The sequence below is a fragment of the Sebastes umbrosus genome, chromosome 12, assembly GCF_015220745.1.
Source record: "Sebastes umbrosus isolate fSebUmb1 chromosome 12, fSebUmb1.pri, whole genome shotgun sequence".
Lineage (NCBI taxonomy): Eukaryota > Metazoa > Chordata > Actinopteri > Perciformes > Sebastidae > Sebastes > Sebastes umbrosus.
The window spans coordinates 27,571,212-27,587,755 of NC_051280.1; the positions used below are offsets into that span (position 1 = coordinate 27,571,212).

The 16,544-nt window shown below is 42.3% G+C and overlaps 1 protein-coding gene across 1 annotated transcript in view; it reads left to right on the forward strand.

Annotated features, from left to right (window-relative positions):
• The first annotated feature begins 5,011 nt into the window (after window positions 1–5,011).
• Window positions 5,012–16,544, forward strand: part of carmil3 (capping protein regulator and myosin 1 linker 3) — a 92,331-nt gene continuing 80,798 nt past the window's right edge. Inside the window, 2 exon segments of the mRNA XM_037787806.1 lie at window positions 5,012–5,362; window positions 10,278–10,372. Coding sequence (XP_037643734.1) covers window positions 5,305–5,362; window positions 10,278–10,372 — 153 coding nt within the window. The 5' untranslated portion in view covers window positions 5,012–5,304.

Sequence of the window (16,544 nt, forward strand, 5' to 3'; positions counted from 1 at the left end):
CCCCCTCCGAGTCTTTCTCCTGCCTCTCCCCCCTTGATGTACTCTTTAGAGGATTTTTGTATTTTATTGTCTTCGACTTCTTGTTGAAGTTGAGTACAAACAGATTTTCAACAAATAACTGTTTCTTGCTTTTTTGCACACAAGCTGTGACTGCTTTAAACACAACGTCTTTGTAAAAACCTTTTTATTCCCAGCTTTGTTTTATGTAAGCAGATTCATGCATGCACATACACCACCTAGACAGACAAGTAATTGAGGGCATATCGAGCATCCCGACTCCTGTCTATGAGATGCTGCATTGATGAATAAATAATGGAACGTCCTTTCAAGTGCATCTTTGAACAGCGCTGAAGTTTTTAACCCGATGAAACCTGGAGAGTCCCCCAGATTATAAACCTCTCATTATCACTGTCTTTAGCCCTCCGCCTTTTCTCCTTCAACGCCCCCACCCCCCTCTCTCGCTCTCCGGCATTATGCCCCCCACTGGGTTTTCTTTCATCAGAGTGAAGTGTCACTAGTGAGACTCAGACACAAAGGTCTCTCACACACATGCGCAAACTTACATAGAAGCATGCATAAAGCAGACACTGCACTTTTGTTGCTTTGAGGGCCAATTTTTTTTCCGTTAATGACACCAGACACAGCTGCACCCTCCAAAAACCCATTCATTTGTATCATCATGAGCTCATTTGTCATATCAGGAAGTGGATATGTGGGACTAAACGGGTTAAAAATCCTGGTCTAATTCTGGCTGCATCTATGAAAAACAGCCCAACTGTGTTGCATAAGCGATGACATTGACAAGTAGCAGCCATTCAGATGAGCGGGTGAATCATATATCATTGTTACTTGCAGCTTGAGCTTCAACCTGGCCCCACCATCCCAAATCCTATCACAGTCGTGAGTGGTGATCTGGCAACTCGGAGGAGAAAGACACTGAATGAAAGTGTTTGATATATGGCTCCATTCCCTCAGTGTCCTCACATCATTACAGAAATGTTGCCACAAAAACACATTTATCAAAAGCATGGAATCAACTTTCTGCTCTGACATAATAAAACCATTACTTTTCTGTGAAGAGCTATTTAGGTATTCTTCAGATAAATAATTGCTTATTTTTCTGACAAAAAAAAGGCAAGCGCGGGGAACACAAGAATCCAGGTGAATACTTTGAACGATGAAAGCTTTTCTATTGATCTAATCCTGCATGTGTTTTTGATGATTTTGAGGACTAAGTTTTGGGATTCTTCTCATTCAGATAACACATGTTTAACTTTCTGTTTATCCGACTGAAGGATTTTGGGGCCATCATGACCAGATTGTCTTCAGTAGTTCAGAAGAAAATAAAAAAAGTCAGGCAGTCTGACCTCCATTTGGTGATGATGAGACTTATAGCTCCATTACAGAACTACCGTAGGTAAAAGAGCTTTATAAATGCCTCTGCCTGGAGCCTTCTCCAATTGGATTTAAAATGGCAAGATTGGGTAGTTTTCAGAAAATCTGCTCTTCTTCTTCGTCTTCGTGTGTTAACCTCATTGAGTTTCATTACATTTTTGATTGTTTTATATATATTTTTTATGACTTTAGACAGCACCTGGGTTGTTTTAAGGTGCAATTTAGGTTGCTTTTATGATGAAAATCTTTTGTATGATTGTATTGGAAATATTATTCATTGTTTGTAATTGCATTTGTGTTGATTTTTGATTTTGTTGCATAGACTGTGCTATGAGTCTTATGCCCTTTTGACTGAACCTCATTGTTAATCCTGTTTATTTTGAACAGGACACTCTTGAAAAAGTGATTTTTAATATAGGATTTCCTGGTTAAATAAAAGTTAAATAAAAAAAAAGAAAAGTATAGAGCCCACAAGTGTTCAGTATTACCTAAATAAGTAAAATTATAAAATACCATAAATAATCATATGATACTACTTTTAACAGTTTCTTCTGCACTATATTCACTTTTTTAATAGTCGTGTATCACAGCTGTTACCCTGCACTATATTCAGTTTTAACAGTTGTCTTCATCTCCTTGTATTTTTATATCTGGTATACTTTTTTGTACTTTGTACTTTGCACTACTACTAACTTTTTTACTGCCTTTTTACTAACATGTATTGCACTATGGAACTGTGATGCTGGAAACTTGAATTTCCATCAGGATTAATAAAGGTACTATCTATCTATCTATCTATCTATCTATCTATCTATCTATCTTTATGAATAAATAAAGTAAACTGTATTACGGAAAATAAATTATAAAATAATTATATACATTTTTTTTTTACATTTTTTTACGAAATTATATAATATACTATTATTGTTTTTATCATTCTTATTTTCATATTAACAATGTTATTGGAGTTAATTTTTATTACAAAAGGTCTGTTTATATATCAAGTCACCTTTCATGACAGTGGTGTCATCAGTCCCCGCCCACCTCACCTTTCAGCCAATCACAGGGCTCATTATATTATCCATGGTTGCTAACCAATGAGCATTAACTATCTAGTCCAATTTAGCTACAACAATCACAGAAAAAAGACTCTGGCTTTGTCCGAAATCATTCCCAAACAGGGAGTAGTAGTGAATGAGTGAACGAGGAGGTGGTTTCGGATAGCCTCTGTGTGTTTTCCTCTGAGAACATCACTGTAAAGGTAACGTTACTAGCTAGCTGTTACTAGGTAACGGTTGGTGAGGCTGCAATGTGATTGGCTGACAGGTGAGATGGGGGCGGGCCTACAGGTGACAAGTCTACTGTCATGTTGACATGTTATTGTTATTTACAGGGTAAACACAGGTGTAATTAATAACATTAATTATGGCCCTGTTCTATTTAGGTGGGCCAGGACCCTGTGACATTAAATAGAAGGAGACCATAATTCATTATATCAATTACACCTGTGTTCACCCTGAGATGCCATGTCAAAATGACTGCTGTGAAAAGGACCTATTGGCTATTAAAAAAAGCTATTATTAAATAAAAAAATATAAAAAAGTTATAGTCATATTTCATAATAATGAATTTATTTTCAATAATAATAAATTGATTTTTTGTAATTAATTATTTAATTATGTCACAACTAAATAGTTGGGTTTTAGGCCTATATTTTACTGTATTTTGTAATTTCATTCATTTTTAATGCCTTGTTTATTTAATATTGAACATTTAATATTTAAAATTCTATAAAAAAACAACAAAGCCATTACAAACAATATACATGATGACCTTTAAACTCTTAAAATTAAAAGTTTTGATAGATTTGCTCACCACTCGGTGTTGTCAGTAATATATTTGGATCTTGTTTATCAGAGATTACAAAACATTTCTTGCAGCTGAAACCCTCTTCTGACTATTTGTTTATCGATTATTCTCAGTACTGTCATTCTGATTTACTAACTGGATCCTTTTGAGATTTATTGCTGCCAATGGTTACCAGTACATGCTGTTTATTGTTTATCAATCTCAGATCCCCTTTAGCCAGTAAGCCAGGGGTTCTTAAGAACTAATTCAGACACTGACCAGGCTGTGTAAGCACCACATATCCCATTTTGTATCCATGCTGAGACAAGTGAAGTGAGTGAAGTAAATCTGGACCTCTCATCACTGTGCATTCAATTTAATACTGTATGATCTTACCTGAAGGGACCTCTCTCTGTTTGGAACACTATTCCAAGCATGTGTGGTAGATTTTACTATAATATAATTTTAATAATAGCCTTAAAGGTCCCATATCGTGCTCATTTTCAGGTTCATTTTGTGTTTCTACTAGAACATGTTAACATGCTGTAATGTTCAAAAAACACTTTATTTTCCTCATGCTGTCTGCCTGAATATACCTGTATTCATCCTCTGTCTGAAACGCTCCGTTTTAGTGCATTTCAACGGAATTGCAACGGAATTGCGTTGCTAGGCAACAGTTTGGGTCCATGTTTACTTCCTGTCAGCTGATGTTATTTACATACACTGCAACAGGAAATAAACTGGGACACAGTTAGAATGTTTACGTTTAAAACCCTGTAATGGTCTAAATATTGGATATTTGTGACATCACAAATGGACAGAAATCATAACGGCTTGTTTCAAACGCGCAAATTTCTGAATACGGGCTGTGTGTATTTCTCCGTATATTGAGCATTTTGATAGTTTAAAGGGACTGTTTGTAACTTTTTACACGTATAAATCTACCGGGTCGGGATCCAATGCGCGCTCGCATAAGCGTGCTCGCGTGTTGCCGGAGTCTCTCTTCCTCTGCCTGCCTTCACTCACACACCGCGCGCGTTCTCACTGTCTCGCTCCACCTCTACACGTGCATGTGCGCTCACTCCTCACTGCAGAAGAGTTAGTAGCTCTGAGAATATCTAGTAAATGTACAGTGGACGTTTGTGCAGAAATAAATGCTGCAGCTCCTCCAGACCAACAGAAGTTTTCCGTGTCTCGTGAAGTGGCGAGGCTCCGCAGCAAGAAACATTGTCGTCTCCGACCAAAACTCCAGTGTCTCCTTGCGGGCGCAGTCGGGAGGCAATGACGTTTCTCTTCCTGCTTCAGCCCCGGCACCGACCAGCTTTTCCTGCTTCAACCCCGGAGGCTGAAGCTGGAAAAGCCAACACTAGGATCAGCAGTGATTCCTGGAGAGACCTTCGTCTGGTCAGCTAACATTCCTGCCAAGCAGGTGAAATATAGAGTGATATTGTGGTTTTAGCTGACGTGTGTCGCCTCACTGTTTTGAGCGATGCTCGTTCAGGTATATTTAGAGCGAGCAGGACGCTGACTTTAGTTGACTTAACGGCCACAGGTGTCGCTGTTAACAAGCATTTCTGATTCTTACAAACAGTCCCTTTAAACCTGCTTTATAATGTAAAAGACATGAAAATCTCACTTTTTACAATATGGGACCTTTAAACAAAATTATGAAAATGCAATGGCACAATAACCCTCACACCCCCATAAAACTCTCTCTCTCTCTCTCTCTCTCCCTCTCTCTCTCCCTCTCTGTCTCTCTCCCTCTCTCTCTCTCATGTGCGTGGTGAGCGCTGGAGTCTGATGCGCTCCTCTCCTCTCCTCTCCTCTCCTCTCCTCTCCTCTCCTCGGGTATTTGCCAGTGAGTGCTCACCACAGTATATCGCTCTCCCTTCACGCTGTCCGGACTGTTGCTGCGCCCGGAGCACCTGCTTAGGCGCGGAGGGAGAGCTAAACAAGAGGCGAAGAGGAGGAGGAAGAAGAAGAAGAAGAAGAAGAAGAAGAAGAGGGACATTTGAGAGCTGAGGAAGGAGAAGGGGTCGGACCGGCAGGGAGGAGCGCACCATGGCCTCAAAGGAGAGCACACCGGCGGGCTTCGTCAACGTCAGCAGGGAAATCACAGGTGAGCTCCTACAGGAGTTTATTCGGGGGAAGTATGTCATTTAGTAAAGAGAGGAGGAGGAAAAGGTGTGTTAGGACGCGTGGGGTTAGTTTGTCTTTACTCAGCTGCTCTTTAAATCTGTTTTCCAGTGCGTTTTGATTTGTGTTTTAACTGCAGGAAATGCCTCGAAAAACCAGCCCAGAGTTAATGTCTGTTGCAAACCTGTGCAGATTGTAATCCCATCGATTTCTGAGCAGCAGTGTTCACTTCCTCGATTGATTTGCACACAGGCTAAAGATCCACCGTGGAATTTATCGCACACTGGGGTCCTGTAGCGCGTGTCAAGAGTTGTTTTATAAGTGTTGCATGTGCGCAGTCATGTGCATTCATTAGGAGTTTTTCATCTCTTTCTCTTTTCTCTCTGCGTGTCTTTGTGTGCGTGGGAGTTATTGTGCGACTGGGAGCGCTTTGCGTGCGTGCAGCAGCAGCAAGGCAGCATGGGTTCAGCTGCACGCGCGCTGAGCCTCTCTTATTGCACAGCACACACACACACACACACACACACCTTAACATGTTTGGATGATATGGTGTTAAAGAAGGTGAGTGTGTGTCTCAGTGCTAATCATCCAGACGAGGCGAGTTAAATCCTGCTGTTTACCAGCTCAACCTGGTCAAGCCCCTTTCTGTCTGGCCTGGTGATAAGAGCCAGGAGGCTTTAGAACATTAACACACCTGCCACTGGGGGACCAGACTGGGAGGAATGGGGGGGGAGATGAGGGTTCATATGGGGTTGTGGGTGAGCAGATCCATCAAAGTGTCAAAAAGACAAAAAGTGGGGAGGCAGACACACACACACCATCGGTGTTCTTGTGTTTCAAATATATGGGCCAGACGTGGCCATCGAACAGGCCGGAGGGGTCTGGCACCGTGTAGTTTCTTAGAGCACCTCCTCTTTTTGCATTCTTCAAATGGGATGGAAATAAAGTAACGTTGGTTCAGCACGTCGATCAAAGGGTCGGAGGTGTAAAGCAGAAAGCCCTCCACAATAAGGATGTGAGTCTCCTCCTCCTTATGGTCAGACTTTGGGACGATCTCAGTATCCAGGGTGTCCAACCACTGTGGGGACTCATCAAGACCCATCCTGGTTCTTCTTCTTCTTCTTCACCCCTTCTGGGAGCATATGCTGAGGTCACACTGGCAGGGCCTCAGGGGGCGCCTACAGAGTGCGTTAAAAGGTTTAAGCGATTGGGTCTTACCCAGGCTTAACGTCAATGACTCTGTTTGTCTTCGGCTGATCCTTTCCTTCGATCTGTCGGTGTGATCCCCCCCCATCCACCCCACTCCACCCCTGCCTCGCCCTCCCCTGCATCTGCTGCTGCTCACTCAAGCGTAGTGAGAGCCAACTTTATGGTTGTTGCTAGAAAGTGAGAATTACGGGTGTGCAGTACTACTAGTAGTAGTGAGTGAGAGAGTTGGGAGCATCGTGACGCAGCATGACGCGCCATATCTCCATCTGGTGGGCTCGCATTTAGCATGGGTGGCCCCACTTGAAATGTGGACTGTGAATATTCACACAGCTTGCAGCAGGCATATGTGCGAGTTTGCAGTCTGAGGATGTAGGTTGCCATTGTGTTTGTGTGAATAGCAGGTTGTAGTGTGGAAGGAGATGTAAATGGAGGGAGGCCTCCGGTGCGGTTCAGTGAGCTTCAGCAGAGCCATGTGGTGGGGTGGAGTATAGAGGCCCCTAAAGATTGCAGCTCTGGGTCTTGTGGTCGGGTCCGTAGAGATGAGCCGGGCTGCCTCTTTTCTTTCTCTGAGGCTAAAAATAGCCCCAGTTATGAGTCCTTTTCAGCTAGAGGTTGTGTGTGTGTGTCTGCCTGTTCTCAAGTTTGTGTCTTTGTAGCTGTCTACTCGTCTCTGTGACTGTTCACCCCTGTGTGGCTGTCTTTTAAAGGAATAATCCACCAGTCTATCCCTAAACTGAAGATCAAAGACAAAACACAGAGACAAGCATCATCATGGTAATTTTATTGAAATATATGGGCACATTTTCCTCATTCGTAGCTGTATTCAAATACCGTAGAACTAAGTTGCATGTAAGATTGCAAACAAAAGCTCTCCGATCACACAGCCTGTTCAAGAGGGGAATGTTGTGGCGTTATTCTGCCTCTCTGCTCGGTATAAAAGGTACAAACATGGGGAGTGGGAGCAGAGTTGTTCAGCTGGCAGTGGACGTAGTAGTAACCGAGCCGATTCTATGTTTGTGTAAAAGATACAGCCGGCATGGCAGGACTACACGCACTGGACGCCCACGCTGTTGTGTTACACGTTGTTTAGTTTAGTGTAAAAAAAAGCCGATGCAATGGCGGATCTTCTATTTGGCAGTATTGCGGAATCTCTGTGTAAAGGGGGCTACTGATTCATGTCCATATGACCTGGTCCAAAATTGTTCTAAATCAAGTTTTAATACTCTGATGTCCAGCTTTCTTTACTATCAAAAGTCTCTGTAATAGCACTATGTGTAGGCGGGCGACAAATTAAAAGAAAACCCAACGCAATATGTTTTAGTAAGGTGTTTTTTTGCCACCACAATCCTCCAGAAAAGCTTCAGTGCTTCACCGCTTTAGAATTGCACTCCTATAGCATTGTCAGACTCAAGATGGACAATAAATAAAAGGATAAAAATAGATGCAGCAGATCCAGAGATATCAAAACCTGATACCTGCATTACCCGCTGACTGTTCGTTGGGGGGTTTTGGATGTTAATGTGTATTAATGTGTAGAGGCTAATGTGGATGAGGAGCGGATTACAGAGGTCCGGTAAGCTCCCCTCTTTCTAAATCCACCCACCCAGATCTTTTTCATTTTCTTGTCACTTGTAGTTTTCAGCCCCAACTGATGCTGCCTCAAGTGATATCACTAAAGGTAATTTATCAGACTTCACACACCTCCCTGCGGAGCCACAAACGGCTTTATACAACTTTATACAACTTTGTAAACAGACTTTGATGTGTAAAATAGATGGAGGTGCTCTTTTAGGACTCTACTCGAGGGATGAACACTATTCTTGGTTGACAAAACATTCTCAACTCAAGGGCCACATGTTTGCTTTTGCCTATGTCTGCAACTAACTATTATTTTTGTTTAATCTCTTGATTATGGTTTAATTGTTTGGTTTATAAAATTAGGAAATAGTGAAAAATGTCTATCACAATTTTCTAGATCTCAAAATTATGTCTTCGGGGTTTCTGGTTTTCATCCAAAGATATTCAGTTTACTAACATATACAGGCCTATACACACCAGGGGCATTTGTTTTTCATGCGATTATTTCACATGTCGATATACTTTTTCGAGCGTTGTTTTTGTCATGAGTAGTTTCACACTGAACGCGAACATTACGCTGCAAAAAAGCGATGTAATTTCTTAGATTTTCTGACCTTTCGCACCACGAATAAATGCATAAACCAATTACATTGTGCGGAACGGGTTGAGATGCGACTAGATTTATGAAACAACACGGAGGCTCCGTAGTCTGAACCGAGACGTCAGACTTTATTACTCCTTTCAACCTTGATGAAGGCGGCGCAGACCAGATCCACTCCTTCCGTTCTTACCTATCACAATAATTACCACAGACAAATAATATTCACAGGCGAGTATTTCGCATTTTTGTGTTGTTTATTCGTCACGCTCCCGGTGTGTAAAGGACAAGGCTAAGGAAAAAAATAAATAAAACAGATATGTATATGTGAGACTGGTGCCAGTGAGTTTTGCTTAAAAAGTTACTTTAATGATTAATCAATTATCAAAATAGCAGCAGATAAAAATGTCTATTATTCTGATCACTTGTAGGATTTATCGTCCATGTTGGCTTCAGTGTTGAACTTGACGGTTCATTTTGGACCGTGAGCAAGTTTAATCTGCTGATGAAGACCATAAATCAACCATTCTTGGTGTTTTGATGACGGTGGTGGAGAGCGCCGTCTGACACGTCACTCCAAAATCCCCCATGGGTGTTCAGTTGGGTTGTGAACTGGTGATTTGCGAAGGTCGTATCATACCATTCACATCATTTTAATTGTCATCAAACCATCCAGTGACCCTCCGTGCCCTGTCTGGAAACATCCAGTATGTACGGATCCAATACGCTGGGTCTTTACCAGCGCCGATACTGACCTCCTTAAGCAGATTGGGTATTGGCCCGGCCTGCTTTATAGTCGCTGCCATTATAAAAATCTTCTGTTGACAGAATTATGAGCACCATAGCAACCTCTTGTGCACAATATTGTCCTATTTATCAATATTTGCGAGCAGTTACTGTTCATTCTTGGCATTGTCACAGCAGGAACTCCATTGTTTTCTGTTTTGTTCCGCTCATTTGTTGTAGTGAGTCACTTCATGAATAGTAATGTGTGTGTAAAGTGATGCGTAGTTATGTCCTCCTGTTACCTTACAGTTTTTTCTGTTTCTGTTTTAGTTTTGTGCACATACTGTATGATAATATTGCCTTGTATTTTTTCCATTGCAGTCTATAGTTGTTTTGTTGATATTTTCCTTGCTGTTCATTTGAACTTGTACAGCACTTTGGTCAACTTCAGTTGCTTTTAAACATGATATACAAATACACTTTAAGGCCTAGGCTTGAATGACCTAATCAGACCCATGCAGTGAGGTATAAAGGGGAGCTGTGGTATTGGAGCGGTATCGCCTAATGTTCTCAGTTAAGATATCAGAATCTGTATCAAAAGAGAAAATGTGTGAATCCTTAATGTATTCATGTTTTTTTCCTTTCATTTGTCACCCGGTTGTGTATTTGAATTTGTGGATTTCCACCTTAAAAGCTTTTTACAGTGTTTCTGAGTGCATCTCAGGACAGCGCTTTTCATTCCGTTGTGTGCTTACATTATGTAATTTGAATCTGCTCTTTTCTCCAGAGAGCATCAGGAAGGTGCTGGACAAGCAGGCCATTAAGTTTGTGCGTGCCATCAAGCAGGACACCAGGAGCGGCAAGACAGACGACAGGATTTTGGTGAGAGACGCCAAAAACACACTCACACCCAACCAACCCCTCCCCTCCCTCCCACCCGCCCACCGTCCTCTGTCACACCAGGTCACCTGAAAGAGACATTCATTGTTAAAGTGAAAGCGCGTGAGGTGTTGAATATGGAACAGAACGGCTACTCGCAGACTAAATGGAAATCAATGGAATTTTAATTGCGACAAATTGAAAGAGCCATAAGAAGTCGCAGATTACGGGACGCGAGACACACAACAGACGCGTTGAAAATCAGGCTTAGGACAGATGCTGCCTAAGCAGAGCAAAGTGGACATGGCCTACTGAGTCCGTCCTCAGACTTTATTAGATGTGGCAGGGTGGCCTTAATGCCAGAGGCGAGAGTTTGCTGTGTGTATGTGTGTGTAAAGCCTGACATGGTGTACAGACGGGGGCATCATTTATTGTTTGTTTTAATCTGAAGAAGAAGGAGCTTGTGCGAGTGTGTATGCCAGAGGGTGTGTGGGCAGCCTGCGACGTGTTCAAGGAGCTTGTGCCGAGGCAAGGCCGCCTCTGTTATTGAGAAATCGTCAATTAGTCAGCCACATTAGTGACCGATCAGTTACTCACACGCAGTTGCTATGCACGAGGGTGAGCTCATTTCCTCCGCCGAAGGCAACAAAAAAGGACAAGCTGATAAGCCAATCAAAACTATTAATCTCTCTGTTTTCCGTCTCTGCTGTTATTTCTCCTCCCCATCACCCTCCACGCCTCCATCTCTCTCCATCATGACCACCCCCCCTCTATTTTTGTCATCTCCTCTCTTTGTTTCCTCTCTCCCTCCCTCCTTATCTGTCCATCTCGATTATTCTCCTCCCCGTCATCGCCCTCCTCCTCCTCCTCCTCCCACCACCACGCCAGTCGCCTCTCACTTTCTCTCCTCATGTCTCTCATGCCCTTCCCTCTTCCCTCCATCTTTACTCAAACCTGTAAAAGTGTATCGAGCTCCTGTTTCCATCAGAAGCAATTCAATTAGGTCTCTGCCTTACGAGAGTTTTTTTACTATCCAAATGGGCCTTGGCTGCTGCTGCTGCTGCTGCCACCGCTCCAAATTCTTTCAAGGGAAGGGAGGCGAGGGGGGGTGAGATGGATATAAGCATTCATTCTAGCTCCTTGTCAAGGTCTCCCCCCTGTAAGAGGCAATCTTTTCACTCTAATGGATACATTTGTTTGGATATACGAAGGGAGAACAGATGAGGGAGTTTGTAAATAGAGTTTGTTTCAGTCTCTGGGTATTGTGCACAACATATTCACTCATGCTTGAAAATGTCATACATGATAGTTAGAGAGAGCTGGATATTTTAGGATTGCTTTCTAATAGGGGGGTGGAATTGAGACTTGAAAAAAAGCCTGACAGCTTCAGACGAGCCCTTCTTTTTACCTTTTTATCCCTCCGTTTCATGTGGATCCTTCCTTCACGGCTGAAGTGAGATTTAGCAGGTCAAATCTGAACAGGATCACAGCTTTCATCTCGTCTGGTTTGTTTAGTTTGTGGAGAGACGGAGTTTTTATTTATATTGACTGTATGTGTACGAGTCTTTGTTCTACATCTTTCCTTTTCCCTCTGGAGACTGCTGGTATCCAGCTGTCTGTGTGTGTTGACTGTACCAGCCATCATGCTGCAACACACACACACACACACACGGGGTCCCTCCACCCATCTCAGACAGACACAGGGAGAGCTCAGCATGACATCCCAACTGCACCCTGGGCAATGCGCTGGTGATGCTCCCCATCACGGGGCATGCATGCACATGACATGTGCGGGGGGCATGTACGCACACACACACACACACACACGGTTCAGTGCATCAGAAGTTGCGTGCACACACACACTCTTACGGCCATTATTAGATCACCCTATTTGAAGATTAGAGGCAACTCAGAAAACAAAGCATCTTCAAAGGCAGAGAGGAGGGAGATCGGGGGGGAGGAGTGGGTGGTTGTGATGGAAGAGGAGGGGAGGGTATACCACAAGAGGAAAGGGAATGGAGGAAGGAGCAAAGGGAGAGAGAGAGAGAGAGAGAGAGAGGGGGAAGGAAATCTCTGATGTGTTGTGATGCCCCAGTTGCCGATTTTGCTCTTCCGCCACTTATTTATCCTGATCGGTCGCTCCGTTTCATCCTCTGTTGACTCTGCGGTTCCAGTGCTCCCACCTACTAATGGGCCTATTACTGGCTGAGACACTGTTTGACAGTCCTGAGCGCACTCGGGCGCTTCAGACGCTTGTTTCCACTGAGGTTACGCGGCGGTCCCGCTCGTGAGACTCTGGTAGGACTGAGGTTTGAGGTTGAGTTAGCGGTGCAGCGTTCATTTTAAAGACTCGGTTGTGGTTGCATGCTCATTAGGTGCGTCTGTTTTGGGATGTTTACAGCAGCGCTATCACTTGGAAAGTTGGTAGAAGTAATATAATAATTTATGGTCAGCAATCTCTTTTTAAAGTTGCTTTATCCTGCACAAAAATCATTTATGCATGAACCACTTAATTTACTTAAACCAGAAAAAAACATTTTTTTTTTGCATTCCTTAGTTCCTTTGGGCAATAACAACAAAAATCAAGATTTCTTTTAGATTATGAGCTTCTACCAAATGAAAATATAAGACAGTGGCACATCTTTTTTTATGGTCGAGCAGTTTAAGGACATTTAATAATTGCAATATAGCATTTTGGGTGATGGATCCTCTTTTTGTGGTTTGCTACTGTCCCCCGCTGAAAAGTATTTCCTATACACATCAATCTAGAATACACCTTTAGGACAGGACTGTCACCGCCCCCAGTGATCAGTGAGGTTTTGTCAATGTCCACAAGTGTTATTGTGATTAAATGTGGCTTTGTTGAATTATTATTTTTACCAGTATCACCCTGTATTTACCTGATTAGTGACGCATTTTCATTGAAAACATCTAAGAAAAAGTCCCAAAAATGATACTGAACACTTTATAATCATAAGACTCCCATCATAATATTCAGTTGTTGTAAAAAAAACAGTTACCAACACTTTTACCACCATTTCTACTGATCATGTCCAGCTGTACAGCTAGAAGGAAGTATTGTGGCAACTTGAAATCAGTTGCTGTCTAGAGTGATGAGTTAGACAACAAAACACACAAACACAATATCCGTCTATCGATTCTCTAAAGATCTTTAATGCGTGAACGCATGGCGTCTCTCCTAGAGAGTGAGCACCTTACAATGCGTTACATTCAGCCTTATATAGTAGTACAACAAAGAAACCATAATAACATATACGTGCCACATTCCATACCAAGGTTCCTCCATACAGTATAAGCAGGAAATCTCAAACATCTAGACTGCAAGGCATCTAACAAAAGGGTGACCCGATGCCTTAGGATCAATGATTTTATCTTCACATAGACTTGTATCCTGTCACCTACAGACACCCAACTTTATTCACTATCTGCAGTGTTACAAATGCATTTCACCTTAAAGCTTACAACATCTATTTCTTATAGATTATAAAACTACAAGATTATATTTCATACAGATACTGTAGCTTTAAATACCACAATTTCCATAATGGAGGCCACCTGAAAAGGTCTGGTTTTGAAAACTGCAGTGCACCCTGGGAATTTGCTAGTGTTGGAGATTTACAGTTCATTTTTCAACAAGATATCACAGCTCAAAATGTGCTCTACCAAATGATTGAGAGGACTTTTAGTACACTTTGTATTTCTTAATATTGTTATTATTTCACCATATTATAATTCTATCTAATCTGCATGGAAGAGGGATCCCTGAGATAAACTTGTTTTTGTGTGCTAAATACTATAAGTAAAATCAATTTGACTTTAAATTTGTAGCAATTGGCAGTTAATACCGTTGCCAAACGTGGTTGCATGTACTGACGAACTGAATACAAGTAAATAAAAGTAGTGTAGAGCTCATTGGTTCCAAGATCTGCCTCGTATTTGTAGTTAGTCAGCACCATAAACATCTTTCTTTGAGATTTCTCCCTTCCTTGTGTCCTAAACTCGACCTCATGAATCTCATTTTTTCCTTTCTACCTCTATTGTTTTGAAAGCTTCTATGTATCCTTTACTCCATGGGGCTTTTTTTTAACCTCATCTGCATGAGTTAGTGTTTTCAATCTTCCCGCTGTGCATCTTTTTAATTATTGAATTTTATCGCTCTTTGTTTAATTGCTTCTGTTCCTCAGTGCTCTGTCCAGTGTAAACCACATCCCTGACTTGTGCTTAACTGATTTACAGACCCTGAGGTAATCCACTGGTGGTAAATCCAAGTCTACGTGTTTAGGATTCTCATATAAGACCACTGGCGTTAAAGTGGCACTCCAAGTTGTTACTCATCATAAGATGTATTTCTTAGCCCATAAAATATCTATTGTGGCTCTGGAAGGAGCTCCACAAAGTTATAAAAATATCTCCGATGATCTTGTCATGGGTATCTTGGCTTGAAAAAACAAATCCCAGAATGTTTGCAAAAGCACACAGAGCTTAATGGCAATGGACCCTGGCAGAGTTTGTGTTCTTAGAAACCACTAACGCAGTCCGCCCGTCTGCACACTCCTACTACCAAACCCCACGGGCAGAGCTGAAGCTGACCTTTGTGGAAGAACGTAACCTCTGTGACCGTGTCAGTCATGTAAAATTCATGCTCTCTCTCACTTAACGTTGCAACTCAGCCCAACAAACTAGCATCGCTTCAGTAGGTCGACTTGCTAATATTAGCATAGCAAGTCATGACCGCAGTAGCTAGAGCAAGACAGAAGAAGCTGTATCTGCTGGCCCTGCTGTGGTTGCTCTGCCACTGTGTGACCAATAGAAAGGTGCTAATCAAAATCGAATCACTGATAAAGACAGGAAGAGCTGTTCTGTATTCACGGTGCCCTCTGAAAACAGTGGTAATGACTGTAATTGAAACTGTTGGCGCCGGTATTGATGGCATCAATATGTTTCATCAGGGATTACAGTAAAACCTGTATACCTGCACATCTCTACTTACAATATCAATCTTAATCAACTTGTATTGTAATTTACTTTCTCAGTGAACCCACTTTTTTCATGTCATCCAATTACTGATTGATTGAACTGATTTGCTACATTTCCCAGAATACTGTTTGACAACTCCCAGAGAATGGGACTGACCACCTTAAACGTGTAGATGCAGAGAGAAATATAACAAGCAACAAAACTGCTCCAAAATAGCCCAGAAGATATTTTTTTGACACAATATACAATGAAACCAGACAGAAAGGATTTGGAGAGGGAGAATGTTTTTGACTCTCAAGGTTTGGGATGTACCGATTTTATCGTCCAAACATTGGTATCAGCCGGTATTCACCTTGTTGACATCCATCGGCCTATCGGCAAATAACATGACATTCGCCGATGGCAGTGGTCGATGTTTATCTGTTGTGTTGCATCAATTTTGTGCCGGCTTAATGTTGTGTTGGTTATCTGCGGTCAGTCTCTTGGATAAAAGCAACCAGCTACTGATTTGGAGAAGGAGCCACTTGCTGGACATGACTCTGACAAGACAATGGGCGCCGTGCGCACGTGTGGTTTGTTTGCAAATAAAAGTGAAAGAACAAGTCGGCCATGTGGGAGTATTACTCTGTCTCGGAGAAAGATCAGCGACAAGAACGTTTTATGTTTTAAATGAAAAATGAAGCAGTAAAACAATGGCTTAAAAGATTTCTTAAAAACAATCTCTGCGGTCTGGATGGGAATGAGCCCTGTGTGCGTGTAATGTTTCACTAGAAGCCGGTCAGTCCAAAGAGAGTACGGTACAGTGGGAACATTCTCCGTGTTGTGCAGCCCGTGCAGCAGTCCGTCCCCCATACTGGGATCAGGTGAGCAGAGTGCAGCAGCATGTCGGGGGCCACCACATCGTAGTCCCGCAGCTCCGCCGTCGGTCCGTCCAGCCCGAACAGCTGAGGCAGCGAGGCCCGAGGCTGCACCGGAGCTCTTCATCCGCTCCCCGGCGGCGTCCTGCCGCTACGAGTCAATCACGGATGGCATCGTTCTCTCGGACGGATAAAAAGATGAAAAAGAAAAAGCTAAAATTAGTCACCAAATATACTTAGTCTCTGTGTGGGAAACACTGCATCATATTTCTGATCTCTTTTACATTTAATTACATTTCATTTATGTTTCACAAAAGGAA